The sequence below is a fragment of the Limulus polyphemus genome, unplaced genomic scaffold (assembly GCF_000517525.1).
Source record: "Limulus polyphemus unplaced genomic scaffold, Limulus_polyphemus-2.1.2 Scaffold97, whole genome shotgun sequence".
In the NCBI taxonomy this organism is placed as follows: Eukaryota; Metazoa; Arthropoda; class Merostomata; order Xiphosura; family Limulidae; genus Limulus; species Limulus polyphemus.
In genome coordinates this window covers 206,219-225,165 of record NW_013665707.1, presented here as the reverse complement: position 1 = coordinate 225,165, position 18,947 = coordinate 206,219, and the positions used below count along the sequence as shown (strand labels likewise).

General features: G+C 31.7%; 1 protein-coding gene across 1 annotated transcript; it reads left to right on the top strand.

The window, feature by feature from the left end:
* The first annotated feature begins 1,384 nt into the window (after nt 1-1,384).
* LOC106469527 (E3 ubiquitin-protein ligase NRDP1-like) lies at nt 1,385-18,941 on the top strand. Its single transcript, XM_013930029.2, has 6 exons — nt 1,385-1,612; nt 3,347-3,456; nt 10,942-11,241; nt 12,043-12,153; nt 17,478-17,557; nt 17,921-18,941. Exons 2-6 carry the CDS (start codon nt 3,367-3,369, stop codon nt 18,264-18,266), a joined length of 927 nt encoding a protein of 308 aa, XP_013785483.1. The 5' UTR covers nt 1,385-1,612; nt 3,347-3,366; the 3' UTR covers nt 18,267-18,941.
* The last annotated feature ends 6 nt before the right edge of the window (nt 18,942-18,947 follow it).

Here is an 18,947-nt window from a genome sequence, read left to right as displayed (position 1 = left end):
CAGTGAGCTATCTGTGCTGTTCCCACCACGAGTATCGAAACCTGGGTTTTAGCGTTACAAAGGTGATGGTCATATCTAACTATCCAATCTAATAAAAGTAGCTCAAGAATTGGTGATGGGTTTGTTGACTATCTGCCTTCTCTCTAGTGTAGCAGTTCAAAATTAATGACAGTTAGCTTAAGTAGCTCTGCGTAAATATCAGAAAACAAAATAAACAATGTTACTTTTTTCCAAATTCAATTAAAACTTCAAACATTTTATGTTTCAGCAGGATTGTATTGTTAAGACAGCAGAAGTCACGTGACTCTGGTATCACGTGATGAGTTTCTAGAAGGATGATGAAGGCTCGAGTGTTTGCCAGACGCCCTCTATTTTTGTATATAAGCCCGGCAAATAAAGCGGACATATAATTGCAGATAGGGAGATATAGAGACAGATAATCGAATCAAGTCGGAAGTAAAGTGCGTGAATCGTTGTGAATTATAGCGTGTGTTTAAGTTAAAGTGACAGTGGAAATTAAGTGTATTGCAAAGTCGTATTTAGAAAGAATAAACTAGTTTTATTTAAGAAAGGATTTGTACAGCTGAAGTTCTTCGGAAAGAATTTTTACGGGAAATTAAAAAACGACCAGAGACGTAACAGTATATTATTTTTTAGCGTGACTAAAACCATCATATATCGTAAAGAGAGAACTAGTCAACTAACAGCTTTATACGTTAAGTAACAGAACTTTTTAAAAAAATTCAGACAAATCATAAGGAAAAGATTAAGTTTTTAAAATAATTTTTCTGATGCAATATCCCAAATTGCTGTAATGTCATATTTGTTTTTTTTTATTCATCGTGGCTTTTAATAGTACTTTATTACTGTATACCAAGCAGTTATTTTCTTGTATTCTGCCTGGTGGATAACAAATGGTTTGAAAAAACTAACAAAAAAACAACAACAACTAAAAACATTGAAATTGTGCAATGCTGTTATTTAAAATCACATATCAACATTGGTTATGTTTACTTCTTACCAATTGTAAGCTGTTTTTGTTTCAATTTTTTGTTGTTGTTTGTTTGCTTTATCCACTCTACAGTTAAAAACACCTTTATAGTAATTATATATTTTTCTGAAATTTCAGTATACATATATGTATCAATCATTACCTATAATTATTAAATTATAAACATACTCTAAAACTCACAACAAAAATAGGGGGTTATTTACGCATTTTGCCGCGAAGTGAAATAAATCTCGTTGCAAAAAATAAAGAATTATGTGATTTAAATTATTATCAATATTACTGTGATGCAACACTACGAAAATATTACAAAATCCCTTTGTTTTATTATAAAATTTTAAGTTTTTATTTCCAGAGGGAGAGCTTGTCTTGTTTAGGGCAGATTGTAGTCGTACAACTATACGGTCGTCGACACTTAAGTCTTTACCAAAACTGTGCGGGATAATCCATAAAAAAATTATATGAAAAAAGGCCGCTGGGAGAGATATATTGTTATGTAGACTTCCAAACTGAACGTCACAATTTTTTTTCCTAAAAAAATAAAAAAAAAACAAAAACAAAAAAATAAACAACATCCCATAAAGCTTGGATTAGATCTCTTTTGTAAGTAAATAAATTATTTTCATTGTTTCAAATTGTAGATATTAAAATGAAACTTGAATTTGAAAGTTAATCTTTAAATCAAAAATTCGGAAATTGAATAATATAATTTAAATAAGTTAGAATATAGCTTGTTATAATTGAACTGCTAACATACTAAATTCAACGTGCCCAAAACAAGGATGGGTAATTTTGTATATATTTGTAAATTGTAGTTAAGCCGTTTTTGGCCTCTGTTAGTGTTACTAGTGTTAGTTAATTCTGAAGTCACTCTTGAATATGTTGTTGTTCTCTTTTCTAACTCAGGCATCATAATTTAAAAAATTGATCTGAAGTATATTAAACCAGTGTTTAAAACATTATATTTTTTAAGACATAGCTTTACAGTATTTTGTGTTCTAAAATGTTTGGAATTTACTGTTTCATCAGTGTTTGTAAATTTTACTGTAGCACTGACTGTATAGTGTATATAAGAATGTGTAGTACACTCTCTCAGCATGTTAAATTTTTATTGTATGTGTAATGTTATTTAATCAACCTACCTGTACTTTATTTTATAAATTATAGTGTATATCATGCAGGGGTGAAAGTTTTCGTATAATCATTGGTACTTAGTATCAGGACTTATTTTAGTGCTGATATTCAGTACTAGGACTTATTTGATCTGTTTTTTTTTATCCAACCTGTATGCCTTTCATCATACTGTCAGAAATGGACAGGTCACAACTTACAGATTCTAAATAATTGTAACAGTTTCTTCAAATGATCCATATAAATGATCTAATGACATTAGTTCTTGTATTGTTATAAGCAAGAAGATCATGAGAAGTTATTTAGCAGCTTTGGCATTGATCATTATTAAACCTATTGGGAAATGTTGTCTGACTGTGTAACTCACATGATTGGTCAATAACAAGGTTGCATGTATTTTTATTTAGTAAACTATGTTGTAAATTACATATAGGAGCAAACTCCTTTGCCATATGCGAATATCAGTTCACCTCTGATATCATGCTTTTGTTTTCTTTAACTCTGTCTTCATTGCTATATAGTTCTAGTCTGGGCAACATTTCAGTATATATGAATATGGTGTTGTGAAGATTACTACCAAGACAGATTCTCCATTAGAAGTAAGCTATGAATGATTTGCTTTTTAATAAAGTATTGAAATGATCTACAGATGTTAGCTAGTGCTTTACACTTTTTAATAATACTTTTGAATTTTGAATTTTTTGTGTGTGTTTGGAACAAAACTTGAGAATCTAGGGCATTTGGTTTACTTTATTTTTTGGAAGCAGGGTATGCATTCTGAAAGAATGGTTTAAGTTTAAAATTGTACCTAGTGTACCTGATATAATACACATCTAAAAAAAAAAGTTTTAAATCATAATTTTAAATAAAATTAACATTTTAAATTCAGGAGTTTCAATATGTTTGACACAAAGTATTTACCTGAAGTTGTTGGAAAGAAAAAAAATTCCATGACATTAACAAAGAAAAGAAGCCAGATATATATGTACAATCACTGTATTATTGATGTCATTTATAAAAAGTATTATTACAATGTACAGCATGCACCATACATCATGGAGTGAATAAGTTTTTTTTTTATAGATGATAAAATGTAGTTGAGATATGTAAATACAGCAAACCTGAACTTTGTTTTAATCTTATTTAATCAACAGTAATGTAAAATAGATTGAAAAGAACAAGTCTTATTTTTTTATACCCTTTTAGTTTAAAAGTGACTAAAAGACATGGGTTATGACCTTAGGCGATTTCATGGGGAGGTAGATGAAGAACTTATTTGCCCCATCTGTTCTGGAGTTCTTGAGGAACCATTACAGGTAATACTGAATGTTCCAAAAAATAAGAAATATACTGTGGTGATTTTCTATTAGAGAGTATACATTCTTCGCAAATTGTATAAAAATCAATTTAAAGGTAAAGTTTTATTCTTGTCAGGTATATATTATTATTATTACACTCGGTGACACTCGGTAATTCTTGTATTTCTATATACCAAACATGTGGCTGAATGTAAGCCTCATTTTCTAACAGAAAGTCTCTTTTACTGTTAACAAAGTTAATATTACAAGAATTTAGGTTTTTAGGATTGTTATTGAGTTTTGAAATCTATAACTCCATATGATGTTTTAATTTAAAAACTGCAAGTAGTAAGGACACACACACACACACAAAGGAAGAAAGATATGGAAACTGAGAAATAACTCATTTAAATTAGTGTTACTTTTTGGACCAAGGTGGTAGCTTGAAATTTGATAGTCTAGATGGTCCAAATACCCTTTATTATCCCATGTATATTGAAATATTAAGTAAGTGCTCCACATTAACCCTATGTGCATGTATAGGTTAAAAAAGCATATGCCATGATGTTTTACAAAGGGCTGCTCAACATGGTATTATATATTTGATTTCAGAATTATCAGCTATTCATTTTACTCTACATTGCTGATTTAGGGACAGTTTGTAGTAGAGGAGAGTAAATACCAGATACAGTATACAGGGATGTTGAAACTGTACATTTGCATTTCAGAGGTCATGCAAGTTCAATATGCAAACTGTATGATAGACAAAAGTATTTCTATTCTACACGTAAACTTTGCAATCCGACTTGTCAGAGTCTGAGTCTGACTGACATCATCAGTTTGCAGACATATCTCGAGTATAGATACTTTTGTAACACATCTAAGTTTTTTGCGTACAACATACTTGTACATTTTACAAAAATCTTGCCACATTTCATTTAAATGCACACAGTAAATTTGGAATTATAGTAAACAGTCCTTCTCCAATACAAGGTCTATTCATTGGACTGACCCTGTGCACATGCGGTTAAGACATCTTTTCAATGAGCATAAATAGACAAAAGACTATTGAATTGATTGAAGTCATACCCACTCACATCAAAAGGAACTAAAGAATGAAGAACAAACTAGATATACACTTTTTTGTGTGTGCAATATATATATATATATATACACACACCATATTGGCCCGATTATAGGGCGATCTTGAATACAAGGCGACCCCCATTTTCAGAAACCATGGGAAATTTAAAAAAATTGACTGTCATAATGTCCTTTTTTAGGCCCACTAAATCAATACTATAACTGAACAGTCTACAGGTGGATTAGTTGCAAGAATTAGCCATGACCTTGAGTGAATATCTGGTGTGCTTTCATAGAGGTATGCTGGACAATTAGGAATGTGACAGGCTAGAGTAGGGGGAAGGGGCCTGTGGTCAGCTGCGATTATAAGGTGACTATGAATTTTACATCCTATTTATTTATCAAAAAACATTGCCTTATAATTTGGACAATATGATATATATATATATGTCATCAAATAAACATCTGATAAATTGAAACTAACAGTACACACTAAATCATCAATTAAAATGACTTCACAAGTTTATAACTAGTAAAGAAAAATCTAATACCTGAATCTAGTCTCTCAGAGCTTGAACTTTATTATTTGTACTACAAACTCTTTATGACACCACCAGATATATCATGGATAGCCAGCTTATTCAAATCCATAACAAATTTGCAAAAGAATCAAATCTGTTTTAGTTCTTCTAGGTTCCAGAGAAAACAATTACAAATCTAAAAAAAATACTTTTGCTTATAATTCAAATTTTTAAAACCATGGAGCACATCTCTACACTTACCATCATGTTGATATTCTTCTTGCAGCAGAAGGACCAAATGATGTCTCACCATCATGATGGAATTATGGAATAAGTTGCCTTTGGCATTACTGGGGGCCAGCACTATACAGCATGGGAGTTTAAAAGGGAAATTTTCCCAAAAAATAAAGTTTAGGTTTAAATTTTTACTTTTCTGCAGAATGGGTGTCTATGGACAGCATTGAATGACCAAATGGTTCCTTGTTGTTCATAGATTAATGTATGTTAAAATCTTAAAATCCTCAAAAATAGATCATAGAACTGTATTTGATCTTTCTACTACAGATAAAAATTCAACTGAACGTTTTAAGCTATTTTCCATGATGTCACCCCTAAGCCATTCTCTTTCTCAGTGAAGTAATGCATTTATCACACCAGAAACCGTTTCAAAAAATTCTATTCTGCAAGTGCATTACTTAACACTTCTTATCAATGAACTTACAATTTTTCACATTCTGGACCATTCACAATATCTAACAAAATTGTAGCATAATGAGGTGATTTTTTTGTAAGAATCTCTGAGAAAATGAATTTTTTCTTATCTTTCAAGTTACTGATTTGTAATAGTAAACCCACAAATTCTGGTTGATGTATAAACATAAGACATTCATTGTGTACTTACTGAAATTTTATAATAAAAGTGGTGGATTACAAAGTGGTTTAAGTACCTTATGATGAGAAGTACCTGTAGCAGTAAAATAGCAGCTATGAAAAACAGCTTTGGACATATGAGGTATTCCTAGGCCACTCTTATAACTTAATAAATTAGATACGGGTTTACGTGACAAGTGGTGTTTTGGGTGCGAATTTTAGATTGAGGACAGATATGTTGCATGATTTTAGAAACTTTTATATTACACTGATAGAACATATTGAATGAAATTAGTTCCCAGCTGGATGTATGTTAGTATATAAAATAGATGATGTATCCCAATGTTGGTATATAAAATAGATGATGTATCCCAATGTTATGTTATTTCCTGTTGTAAATACCTTGTCTTACTGGAGTGCATTTTACCATTTCACATTGGAGTTTGTACACTGGTTTTATTTGTTTTTATCTTATATGTAATTTGGTATTTTCATTTAAAACTAATTTCTTGACAACCGTGAGATAGAATGTTCCATAATAATTCCAGAGTTTGACCAGAAATTTACAAGGATTTTTTGTGTGAGATAATGTGACTGTGTTTCTCTCCTTGGAGGAACAGTAATGAATCTGTACACTTTTTGAATGAATGAGCAAAATCTTTATTTTAACAGTAAACAGAAAAACAGGCATGTACACACACTGGCAGTGGATAGTCCATTCTCCTCTCTAGCGAGTGTTCAGACTTGTAGCTTTCACTCTCTCAAGATTGAATGCTACAACACCAAACACTGAAAATCTTCCAGTAAGAAAAAAGTAGTTCCTTCTTGTAGATCATCAAGGGGAAAACTGGGCTAAGAAAACATACTTGAATTCACAATGTTAATCTGCTTTCTGTTTCCAGTGGGCTGTGCCACCTTGTGACCCATGTTTCCAGTGGACTGTGTCACCTAGTATCCTATTTTTGTTTTTAGTCAATGTCATAATCAGCCAGCAAAATATATTTCAGTTTCAAATTATTTAACCCCGGGTTAATATACATCATTGAAATATCCCTGCATGCAGAAAATATCACCTACCAAGAGTACAAAGGGTAAAGCAGCTAGAACAAGATAGTGTTAGCATCCCTCGACCACATGTTGCTACTGACAGTGTGGAAACTGAATAATCAATAGTTTAAAGAAATTCTGTGTTACTAGAAAAGGTAGGTAGCCAATTATATGCATGTACCTCAGATTCCTTCCTTATCTCTCTCTCAGGTCTGTCCTCATGCTGACAATTAAAGTTAATTTTGACACCAATTATCCTTTAAGCTCACAACATGATCCAGAAGTACTTTAACTTTATTCCTAAAATCACTTTCACATCACACAGACAACACAAGAACTCTTTAACAATGAATTACAGTCAGTACATAATAAAAAATAACCCTTTAACAATGAAATAAAAAATACCTAAAACTTTAGTGAAAGAAGGTTTTGAGTGAAATTGAAAGCATGATTTCTTGTCCTTAACAGTATTAAATTCTACTATAAGAAAATTCTTTCAGCCATAATTCAGTTAGCAAAATTTAAGGTAACTGAAAATTTCAACTCGGGTTCAAAAGTAAATAAAAAAAAAGTAAGTTTAAATTCTCAATACCAAAATAAAATATCACATAGCATAATGTTACCCTTTAACAATGAATTGATAAAGTGTAGGCATGTATGTACAATCACAGAAAGTAAAAGATAAAAAATAAAGGAAGAAATAACCAAAATGCAGAGATATCCCACCCATTTTAAAAGAAGGCAGTCTAACGCAAAACTAAAAAAAGAACTAAGGCTTTTTAAATGCTGCCATTAAAAATCTAAACTCAAAATACTAAAGAAAACAGTAAGATTAAATTTGTTTGTTACATGAACAGAAATCAAAATTGTTTCATAACACAGAATGAAAATAAAAAAATAAACACCAAAATTAAAATTGAAACTAACACTTTAACATGTAAAATCATGAAGGAAAAAATCAGAGAATTAATCCTTTCACAAAATGTAAAAAAGTTACTAAATTAACAAATCTTTCAACCCTTGCAAGCATGTACACTCGTGGATGTGCATAAGGAAACATTGCAATCTTATTTTACTTTCACATACATGTCAGGAAAACACAAAAAATTCCCTGCTTTTACATACACGCTTACGTGCATGTAAGAGCAAGGACATCATCATTAGGAAATAAGGAAAACAGGAAATATATATATATACACACTTTATTAGGTCCTTCTTTGAGATTGTTTGACACTGTACTTCCACTGACCACATCTTCACTTGCAGACTCTCCAGGGTCAATGTTATTTTGTGATTGGCCAATTCTCATTTCTTTGGCATTTTTGGTGTTCTAAAGCTTAGCCTGGAAGCATCACAACTCCTTCTTATACCAGTTACCCTCCACCTCAGTAAATTCTCCATTCTGTCCATTCTGTGGGCATCTCATGGCAGTTCTTTTTTTAGCAACGTAACCTACTCCAGCAGTTGGGCAGTGTTAAATAATTTTTGGCAGCTTTTCTGGGAACTGTACCCTCACAGTTCTCTGAGAATGGTCCTGATGACTCATTGAAGGAAGTTGCACATTTACAATGGTGGCATAAGATCTTCCTGGGCGCCTGACTCCTGGACATGGACACTCCTTGATGAATGGCATTTCAGTCAAATTGAATTTAGAATATCCTTAAACTGTGCTCAGAGAAACATCATATAAAACTGTGTCAGAACCACAGTAAACTGTGTTCTTGAAAACTCCAGTTAAACTGTGTTTACTCTCTCATGGCTTTGTGGGATCCTCTGTTTCCATTGTCTTTTCCACAAAATATTCACAAACCTGTCAAATGTCTCAATTTCGAAATTGAAATATTCTCCTGGCATTAATGAAAATCAGAGGTGCACTGTATTTTCCGTTAATACCTTGCAGATTAATTCAAAACAGTCAACTTCTTACTTATGAATTCTTAACATCGGGATCAAGTTCTTTGTTTACATGTTTTCTCTTATTTCTCTTTTTTTTTCCTTCATTTCTCTTTCTTATCATTTTATTTTTATTCTTTGTGTGTGGTTGCTTCATTTGTTTTAGTTTGCTTAGAACATTTATGAAGGACTTCATGTAATGTTTCATGCATGCACATGCTACTACACACACATTTGCATGTATGTATGCCACCATTACTCTTTGTCAAGTACTCTAGTAGTTACTAATGCTTGCCTCCAGGAGCTGCATGACCAACTTTGGTACCTTACATGCTTCCTGCTGAAGCTACCCATGGTTGTGACATCTATGCACCATCAAATTCTACTCATTTTTGTTTCAGGCTTCATGAAATAATCATTGGTGAAAAGAAAAAAGAGGCTTTTGAATTAAAAGTCTATTTACCAAGATTAAAATTTGTCACGGTACCTACCATAATCAATCACCATCACACTCAGAGAAGGCTGAGTTTCTTGTTTACTAGATCTGGAGTATCTCCCACAAAGATCAAGGTTAGATCCAGTTGACATTGAGTTTTACATTACAGAGTCCTCACTGCTTCACTAGATCCTTGGAGTGATGTTCTTGGAACCTTGGTCAATGTTTCACATCAGAAACCCACTGTGACTTGGAAAGCAAGAGTTCATGACACCCTTTTTGATCAATAGTCATCCAACTACTTGAATGTCCTATCTGTAAAGGTCAAGCAGCAACCATACAGTATAATATCTGCACGGTATTTCACATTACTACCTGGGGCTCAGAAAGCAAAAATCATTACACCTTTTCAGTCAGCAATCTTTCGACTACCTGACTGTCCTAGCTGCTAAGATTGATCTGTCAAGAGGCTGACATTGGCTGTTCAACTGCCAATTGGAACTGGCAACAGCTTCTATTTTCACCAACTCGTCATCTACCTCTTCAAAGACTACCTGGTAGGTGTCTGCTGCCTCCTTTCCACTTTCAAGTGGGTCGTGGTGACTTGAGGCAGCATCCTCATCTTCCTCTGACTTCTTGGTCACCGCCCCCCCCCAAAATATGGATGCAGTTTTTCAATATGCTTCATGTGCTTTTGCATGCCTTGCTTATGCTGTATCTCGTACATTAGGGAACCAACTCATCAGAGCATCAGGTACAGACCAGTCTTCCTGTTGGTGACACATATCACAAACATACCCAGTCAATGTGTTGGAATGTCTCACCTTCACCATCTGGTCATAACGCTACTTCTTCTGTCACTGCATTGCCTTCCCTAGCTGTTGTTGTGCAAGCTCATGTGTCGTCGACACCTCATTGCAAATAACCAAGTTTGAGTGGAATTTTACAATATTTTAAATTAATGTGTTCTTGTTTATTCATTTATGTAATAGAATGGTTGGCAATAAAATTAGGGTTGAACAGTTGGTCAATGTGCAGTGCCTGTAATAATGTAAGCCTATCACAGTAAATATAAGTAGTGTATGCAACTTAACAAGTGAGAGGGTAATTTCTTTAGACAACATCTTGTTTACTAAACATAACTGTTTATAATATGATTCAATAACTTGAAATACTGTAATGAGAATATAACAATTTTACTTTCAGTTGATGTATATTAAGTATGAAGATATATTTCTAGTGTTCTATGATACTTTCAGACCTGACATATAATCATAGGAGAACCACTATTCCTTTCAAACTATACTGTTTCTAGCCTTTTTAACATGATACACAAATTGGTTATTTATATTATTGAGATGTCAAGATAAAAAATTACAGGATTGTTAAAACTTGCAGATTTATTAATTAAAAATGAAAAGTTCAAACAGGTAGATATTTTGTAAATTTATCTATTTATTTATAAACTTTATGTACAAAATATCTATGTAAAGGTCTAAGAAAAATAATTTGTGTTATTTCAAAAGTATTAACACATTGTTGTTATGTAGGCTGAAAAAAAAATGACCATTTAATTTCATTGGCATAATTAATATTAAGAGGCACATTATTTCTTTATGTATTAATTTGTGTTTTGCTATTTTCACTTGCTAGGCACCTCAGTGTGAACATGCTTTCTGTCGAATCTGTATCCATGAGTGGCTTACTCGGCAACAGACATGCCCCGTTGATCGAACTCCTATTACACCACTACAGCTCAAGTCTGTGCCTCGTATTCTTCGTAATCTTTTGTCTCGACTCCTTATTTCCTGTGATAACTCTACCTTTGGGTGTGCTGCAGTGGTGAAGCTTGATAGACTTTCATCACATCTAGAAGGATGCGAGCATAACCCAAGAAGGCCCGTACAATGTGAACAAGGATGTGGATTAGTTGTTCCCATGGATGAGCTTAAGGTATGTTTAGGAGGATAGAAAAATATGCTAACCAGAAACAAAAACAATACATCTAAACTTTTAAATGATAAAGAAAAAAAAGCATTTAATATCAGTGGATGTAACAGAAAATACTCAAAGTTGATTTTAATGAGTTTCATCTAATAATTCATCTTCATAAATTTGCACTCTTACACTTGATTGTTCTTAAGTTCATTTAAGCTCTTTAGTTTGAGTGTCATTTTTGTAGTCTTGTACTGATCTTGCTCTTTTTATCTGAAGGTTTGAAAAATTGTCTAAAAGCTAAGGGGTAGGAAATGCATGATATGCTCACATACTCCAGAGAAAACAGTTGAAAAAAGGATTAAAGATATAACTTGAAATTATACTCAGTCATTTATCATATGATACTTTAAAATACTAATCATAAATATTTCCCAATATTTTTTTCATAAAATAAATGACTATTAATCTTGTTTTGTAAAAAATACTTTGACATCTTGTTATAAGAATTAGCTGTTTTTATGGGAGATGTTTTTATGATTATTATTTTTGTCAGTTCATTTCTTAATCAGTAGCACATAATTTGGTAGCAGGTGGGTTAAGTTAAACAGATATTCTAAGCTATTCTAAGAAAGTGTTTTGAAATTCAAGTTCTGAGTCTTCTAATTGTGTGAAAAATTACTTTGAAACACTTTATACCGTAATGTGCTTATTAGTCATGCACTAAATAATTAATAGTAGTTTTATGTATATGTAAATAATGCACTTAGTTATATTGTTAGATTACAGGTAGTGCATTTTTTTATACTGTTGATTTAGGATCACAACTGTATCAAAGAACTTCGAGCTTTGGTGGAAAGTCAACAACAGAAAATGAAACAGTTTCAACAGGAGCTAAGTGAACAAAAACGAGAGATTAACATGCTCAAGGTGTGATTTGTTCTTAACTCTATGAATTTCTACAACCATGAATTTGTTTACCAGATTCTTGGAAAAAACATTTAGAGCATATAGAATTCATAGGATGTTAAACTGTTAGGATTTTATTGAATATTTCTTGATTTGATTGGTAACTGTTTCTCAAATTGAACTGTTTTTACTAATGTAATCAACACTTTAGATTTTTATTGTTGTTTGCTGTTGAGGGAAAAATACAATCTTCCAAAAAGTAAAATTCCAAAAGTAAATCTAGATGTATATTAATGCTGAAAATTGGACCAATTTCCAAAGTATGTGACCCTGTAAAATAAAACATTGTTGAAGTAAATTTTTTATTAGCCAACATATCTTCAGTTAGCTTTGTATTTGTTAATTTATCCTAAAAATTTGGAGTTCAATGTATAGAAATTAATGGTTGTTTTGTTCATCACAACATATATGGCTGAGTATGGTCCAGTGTTTAGAATAAGTTCTGTACTTAACACACTATTACTGTAAAATAAAAAAGGAAATCGTAACTTTTGGGCCATGAGTGTGTGTTATAAGAGTGATGGTAAATCCTTGCTGTTCAATTAGAGTAGCTCATGAGTTAGTGGTGTTGACTACCTGCCTTCACTCATCTATCACATTAAAATTAGATATGGCTATTGCAAATATCCCGAGTAGCTTTATGAACAATTCAAAAACAGTAACACAATATCCAACAAATTATAAAAAGTATCAAAATTGCACTTTCAACAATAATTTGGTATTAGAGCTTCCAAACAATACAACTTTTGTGCTCATTGCAAATTAGTTCTTCCTCTCATTTCTGTGAAGATTTTGGTGAAAGCTCACTGTCTTTTACAAAGTAATTTTTCTATAGAAGACGTGACTATTTCTAAAGTAGTCAATATATAACAGTCTAAAATGAACATGCTGCTACAATAAGGGGTTCAACAACAAAAAAGCAATTTATTGATTAATAACAACACATTGAAATAAATTAAACACTTACCAAAACACAGTTAATAAATAATGAAATCAGGAAAAAGAACCAAAAAGAAAAAACCTAATTCCAATAAAATGCAGCAACACAAAAACACCTTTCAATGTTAGTAACAGTATCATGTGATAAACAGCAATAATTCACTAACTGTATCTTTCTCTAACTATCTTGTGACTCACATTCTTGATTAAACTTCTGGCAGGGTATTTATTCACTAATTAGGTCATGAGAGTACACCTCATATGATCATAAATTTACATAATCTTCTGTTACATTAATATTATCTAGGGAAGTTGTTGTCAATTTCATCATACATATTTACTCAAAATACAAGTGATTAGCTAGAAAGTTTGTTAGCATTTGAATGCAACTAAAAATTCATAGATAAACTAAATGATAGAAAGAAATAATAAATTAATGGTAAACACAACTATGAACCATAAAAAAAAATAGAAGTTGCTATCTCACAAATATATACTGAGATAATATTTGAAAGTCATGTTTATCCTAGTTGGAAGGTGTAATGTTTGTGTGAATGCAGTCATGGTGAAGTTAAAGTTATCATAAAGAGAAATTGTCTAGAAATTTGAGAATCCAATCAAAATGGGACAAGAAAACTACAAAGTTGAATGTGATAGTAAGAATAAGTTAATTTGTTCTCATTGTAACCAGTTTCATTTTCTTAGGTCATTCAATGATTGAAAGACTTAGATATGATTAATCAAACCTCAACCAACAATAGTCATAAGAAATAACTGAAGAATACTTATTGTTTCTACTAAATGTGCAGTGTGTTCTAGATGTCATGAACTTTTTAAATACTGTTTTTATAATGCGAATCAAGGCGAAAATGGAATGATTGATTAAAGATAGCTTTCCTTTGGGAAGACTTTTCATCAACATCAAAATTAGGTTTTATGACGTTTTTGAAGTCTCGTATTTCTTGAAGCCAGAATTTGGGCTTTAAACATATGCAAACTTTTATATGAGAAATTGGTCTGTAGGACTCTTTTGTTAACACTGACACCAAAATATGGCAATTTCTGTCGGGTCAACTTTAAAGCAAATTATTTTTTAAGTGAAAATAGTTGGAAGTTAACTCAAGTTAATTTTAGATGTTATATCTAAATTTACTTATATATATATATTGTGTTTCTTTTAAACCTTTTAATTCAGTGACACATTGTCATTGGATTTTTCAGTCTCAAAGTATTTTAGTCTGTTCAGTAGCTGCAGATATTGAGGCTTTGGTATGACATATTTTTAGATTGTTTTTCATAAAAGTGTCCTTGTATGGTTTTGTTGTAAGCTGAAGTATTAATGATATGTTTAATATATAGTGAAAGGTTCTGTCAGCAAGGTAAATGGTTATTGTAAATTATGCTTATGTTTTTTAATGCTGTCTGGAAGCTGCAGTTTCTTCTGGATACATATGGTCTATCATGCTACTGTTAGTGTAGATGTGTTTAGTTAGGGAAAATGTCTTGATTCAAGTAGGTGGCAGAGTAAAAAGAAAGTATATAATTATTTATTATTCTATCAGGCTTTGTTGAACTTTCTCAGGAAGAGACTAATGCATTTGTAATTTGTTAAACTGGATATACTCTGTTAGTGTACTGAGGAAATGAGTGACTGATCTGTAATCTTTCTAGATAGTTAGAATCACACTTCATTTAGCTCAGTCAAAAAGTGTATTTATTTTATTATAAATCACTACTGGGATAAGAATCACTAAAAGAGTAATTGATAAGAAATCAATTCAAGAGAGTCCATTCCCTTCAAGTTGCCATCACTTTACAAATATCCTACATCTAGTATACTAGTGTGCATGTAAATATTACTATTTTTTAAATTACATTTTTTTACTGCAGAAACAGAATAGAAAAGTATTTGATAAATATTGATATTTTTATTTTTAATTTAACTTCATATTGCTTCATGTTCTGCTTATTATGAAGGCATCATTTTACTTGGCATTAAATAAAAATAAATAAAACTATTATGTTTTTTTACAAAATTAAATTTTTAAGTTAATTTTTTTTACATTCCATTAACAAAAGTAACCTCAGAGTACTCATATTTCATTAATAATATTTTTATAAATTTATTGAAAGAGAAAGGCTATTTTTTAATTCTATAACTTGATTAAATGTACTATAGGACTTAAAAGAAGTTTGCCCTGAAATTTATGGAAGTGCAACAGTTTCAAATTGCAGCGTGTCTACTGTTGTTTTGAAACCTCAAAATATTGGAAAAAACAGAATGATCTCACATTCTATACTAGTTCATGTACCTATAAAATCAAAAAGTTTGAAAAAGGGATGAACAAAGTGAGGGAAAATTGTGTTCCCCTGCATTTATTTCAGAACATAGTATGTGTAAACCATGCTGCTTAGTTTTGCCAACTATTTGCAGGAGGTGGGAGTTTATTGTATTACTAAATGTACAAACTGCATTTTGTTCTTGGTTTTATAATGTGCCCCTAAATGGCAATCATCATTTCTGTCAACTCTATTGCCCTATTTTTTGTAACTCACATTATCGTTGACTGTATGATGGTTTTCTTGAAATGTGGAGATGACACAACACTCATTGATAATTGTGTTAAAAATAAATGGTATTGGCAGTGGTGTAAAGAAATAGACTCTTCAAAATGGCTCATATGCATAGTTGTTACAGAAAACTGATATTCCTGGACAGTGTTTTTATATTGTTTGTAATAGCTGTTTGAATTATTTAATCAATGGCAAAAGGGTCCTTCATAATGACCATAGGGAAGATAAACAGCATATCAAACTATTCTAAGCACCTTTATGTAACCAAGCCTTTACAGGTGTCGTGCCAACTACTTGGAGGATAAGCATAACAAATCATGAGCCAGATCTCAAGTTACTAATGTGTGTTTGTTAGTGAACACTGTCATGATTACTGATCTAATTGATCTAATATGTCAAGGAAGTGTAAATCATATGCAAACACTTTATAAACAGTTAGGTAGCACTTTACAAAACATGTAGATGAAGCCACTAACTTTTCAGTGAATAAGATCATAAATTCAGGCTTGTGTATATGATACAATGGAGGGGAAGGTAGTAACCATTCATCTGGCTTTTGCAAAACAAAGCTCTCAATATCCATCAAGATATCAATAGCATCTTACAGACTGTTGGACTACTGTGGACTAGGGTAGTTAGCATTCTCACGTATAACTGTTCTACAATAAGAGGTTGCAGATGTGGAGTCAAAATGTTGGCAAAGAACAGTCCATACTTACTTGATATAGCTGGTATTTTTTATTTTACTGTAATTAAAATGGAAATCTTGTATACATATTTACAAAAACAATACGTATAGATGAGTATGCAAATAATATATTTGTTATAAGACTGTTTTTTAATTAGTTTTTTAAAATTAATTACAAACATTGTCATTGTTGACATAAATTGAAAGTGTAATATGTACGCTTGTTACTGCATTAACATCCATAGTTTAATTAATACTGACATTAATTCAGTAATTTGTTTACATATTATAATTCCTATCTACCTGGGCAGTGATCTCTACTGTAAAGTGATGTCATAGTTAGGCTTTAATTTATCTTTATTACCCTACTTGCCTTAAGTCACAGATATTTACTGTTCACAAAACTATCTTGAATGTTTTAGAGTTAAATAAAGAAAACATTGTGCTCTAACTTTAATTATGCAGTAAGTATACTTCACAATGCTTCTTTGATAAGATGAATAAACACCATTTATTTCATGAAACAATGATCTGTTAGTGTAATGAACTATAACTCCCATATACCTAATCTGTAAATGATCACGCCCAATTCAGGGTGGTCAGAAAGACAGTTTGTTTGGAATATATTTAGCTGTTAGAAAATAATTAATCTTAAAATTTAGCCCCCCAGTGGCACAGCAGTTTGTCTGCATACTTACAATGCTAGAAGTTGGGTCTTGATACCCGTGGTGGGCAAAGCTAAGATAGCTTAATTAAAAACAAAGAAAAATCCCCCCAGTCTCAGGCCTACAACACTAAAAATTGGTTTTCAGTACTTGTGGTGAGAAAAGAATAGATGGCCCATTATGTGGGTTTGTGCTTAACAACAGTTAAACCAAACTTAAAATTTAATGGAAAATACAATTACAGAGAAAAATCACTCAGAAGTTGGTTTTTCTATTTTTGACATGTTCTAGTAAACCTTATTTTTTTACTATTATCAGTTCTACTAAACACTCTTAGACATTTTGTTCTCTCTTACAAGTCATTTATTCTATGAGCACTTATAACAGTGTCACTTAAGCTTTTTTTTTATTCCTTTTAGGAACATATACATTCCTTCAGGTTATCCAGTCCTTCTGTCCCAAGTCTTATGGAATCTATTGGACTTGATGAGATCTCTCGGTGGGTGTAGCAAACATCAGGCTTTTCATGTTTTTTTTCATTTTGTTTTTTAAGTAATAGTAATTCTTGTGCTACAATAATCTAAGTTTATTTTATTTTGTCTTGTTTTAGAAAGTAAAACGTATTGACTACTTGAGTAGGCTGGCAGCTTGTGTGTGTGATTGTTATTTTGTTTCTCTTAAATTGCCTGGAATTAATCATGTTTTTTATCACTTGGACTTAAACAGTGTTTTATTTATATATTTGCTATGTTATGAATAAAGCCGTTACATAAATCCTTTATAACATTTTTTGTTTTAGAATTTTTTCAAATTTATGTTAGGACTGTATTTTTTTAACTCTAAGTAATGTTCTTTATTTCAGATGGTCCAGCTCTCTCCAGAGAGCTAGAGTTACACGGTGGGGAGGAATGATATCAACACCCGATATTGTGTTGCAGGCGATGGTGAAGAGGGCACTAAGTGAAAGTGGCTGTCCACCACATATAATCAATGACCTTATGGAAAATGCTCATGAGCGGAGGTGGCCCCCAGGGCTCAGTACCTTGGAGACACGACAGACAAATCGTAGACAATACGAAAACTACGTCTGTAAACGAATCCCTGGAAAACAGGCTGTTGTTGTAATGACATGTGATAACAGCCACATGAATGCAGATATGCTTCTTAACCCTGGGCTAGTCATGATTTTTGCTCATGGAATAGAATGACGTTGAACCCCTGTTTTTTCTGCACATAATTTTATATCAGTTCTAGTCCACAGTTGGGTGTTCTTTTGTCATTTTGATGCTCAAAACTTGTTGTTTTTGCTCTTGGCATTGCATTTAGCTGTTTTCTAAAAAGAAGTTTCTCTTCTATATAGGCCAAGATTTACTTTCTGAACATTGTAAAAACAATTGAAGAAAGAAATCTTCTGCTGACATACATTTTTACTTTTACTAATACTAGTAAGCTGGAAAAACATTTTAGGACCAGGAGATGTAAAATGTAAACTCTTAGCAAGTATATAGAAAGTTATAAAATGATTTTATTACAAATCACTGTAATTAATGGGCCATTGTCGGGTTTAAATTATAAATCAGTATTATTAAAAATCTTGATTATTTGTTTTAACTATGATACATTTTTATGGTATATGTTTGTATATTTTTGATATGGGGGGGGGGGGGGATGAGTGAGCAAAACAACTGAAGAAATTCAATTGTTTTTTCAAAAAGTTATAATTATCCAAGTTATAGAAATTAAAGATCACTGACAGTTTTGGAAGGAGTTGATGACAAAACACTGGAAACAAGAAACAAATTTTTACCATACATATTCTTAACACATTTCTAATTGAATAATTAAATAATCTTGTCAATATTTTTTTCATATTTAAGAAACAAATCAAA

What these genes read in the sequence shown, in the direction of transcription:
- LOC106469527 (XM_013930029.2), top strand. Translation starts at nt 3,367, where the DNA reads ATGGGTTATGACCTTAGGCGATTTCATGGGGAGGTAGATGAAGAACTT. An exon ending in TTCCCATGGATGAGCTTAAG is followed by an intron (nt 11,242 to 12,042) that starts GTATGTTTAGGA and finishes CTGTTGATTTAG; the next exon opens with GATCACAACTGTATCAAAGA. An exon ending in GAGAGATTAACATGCTCAAG is followed by an intron (nt 12,154 to 17,477) that starts GTGTGATTTGTT and finishes TATTCCTTTTAG; the next exon opens with GAACATATACATTCCTTCAG.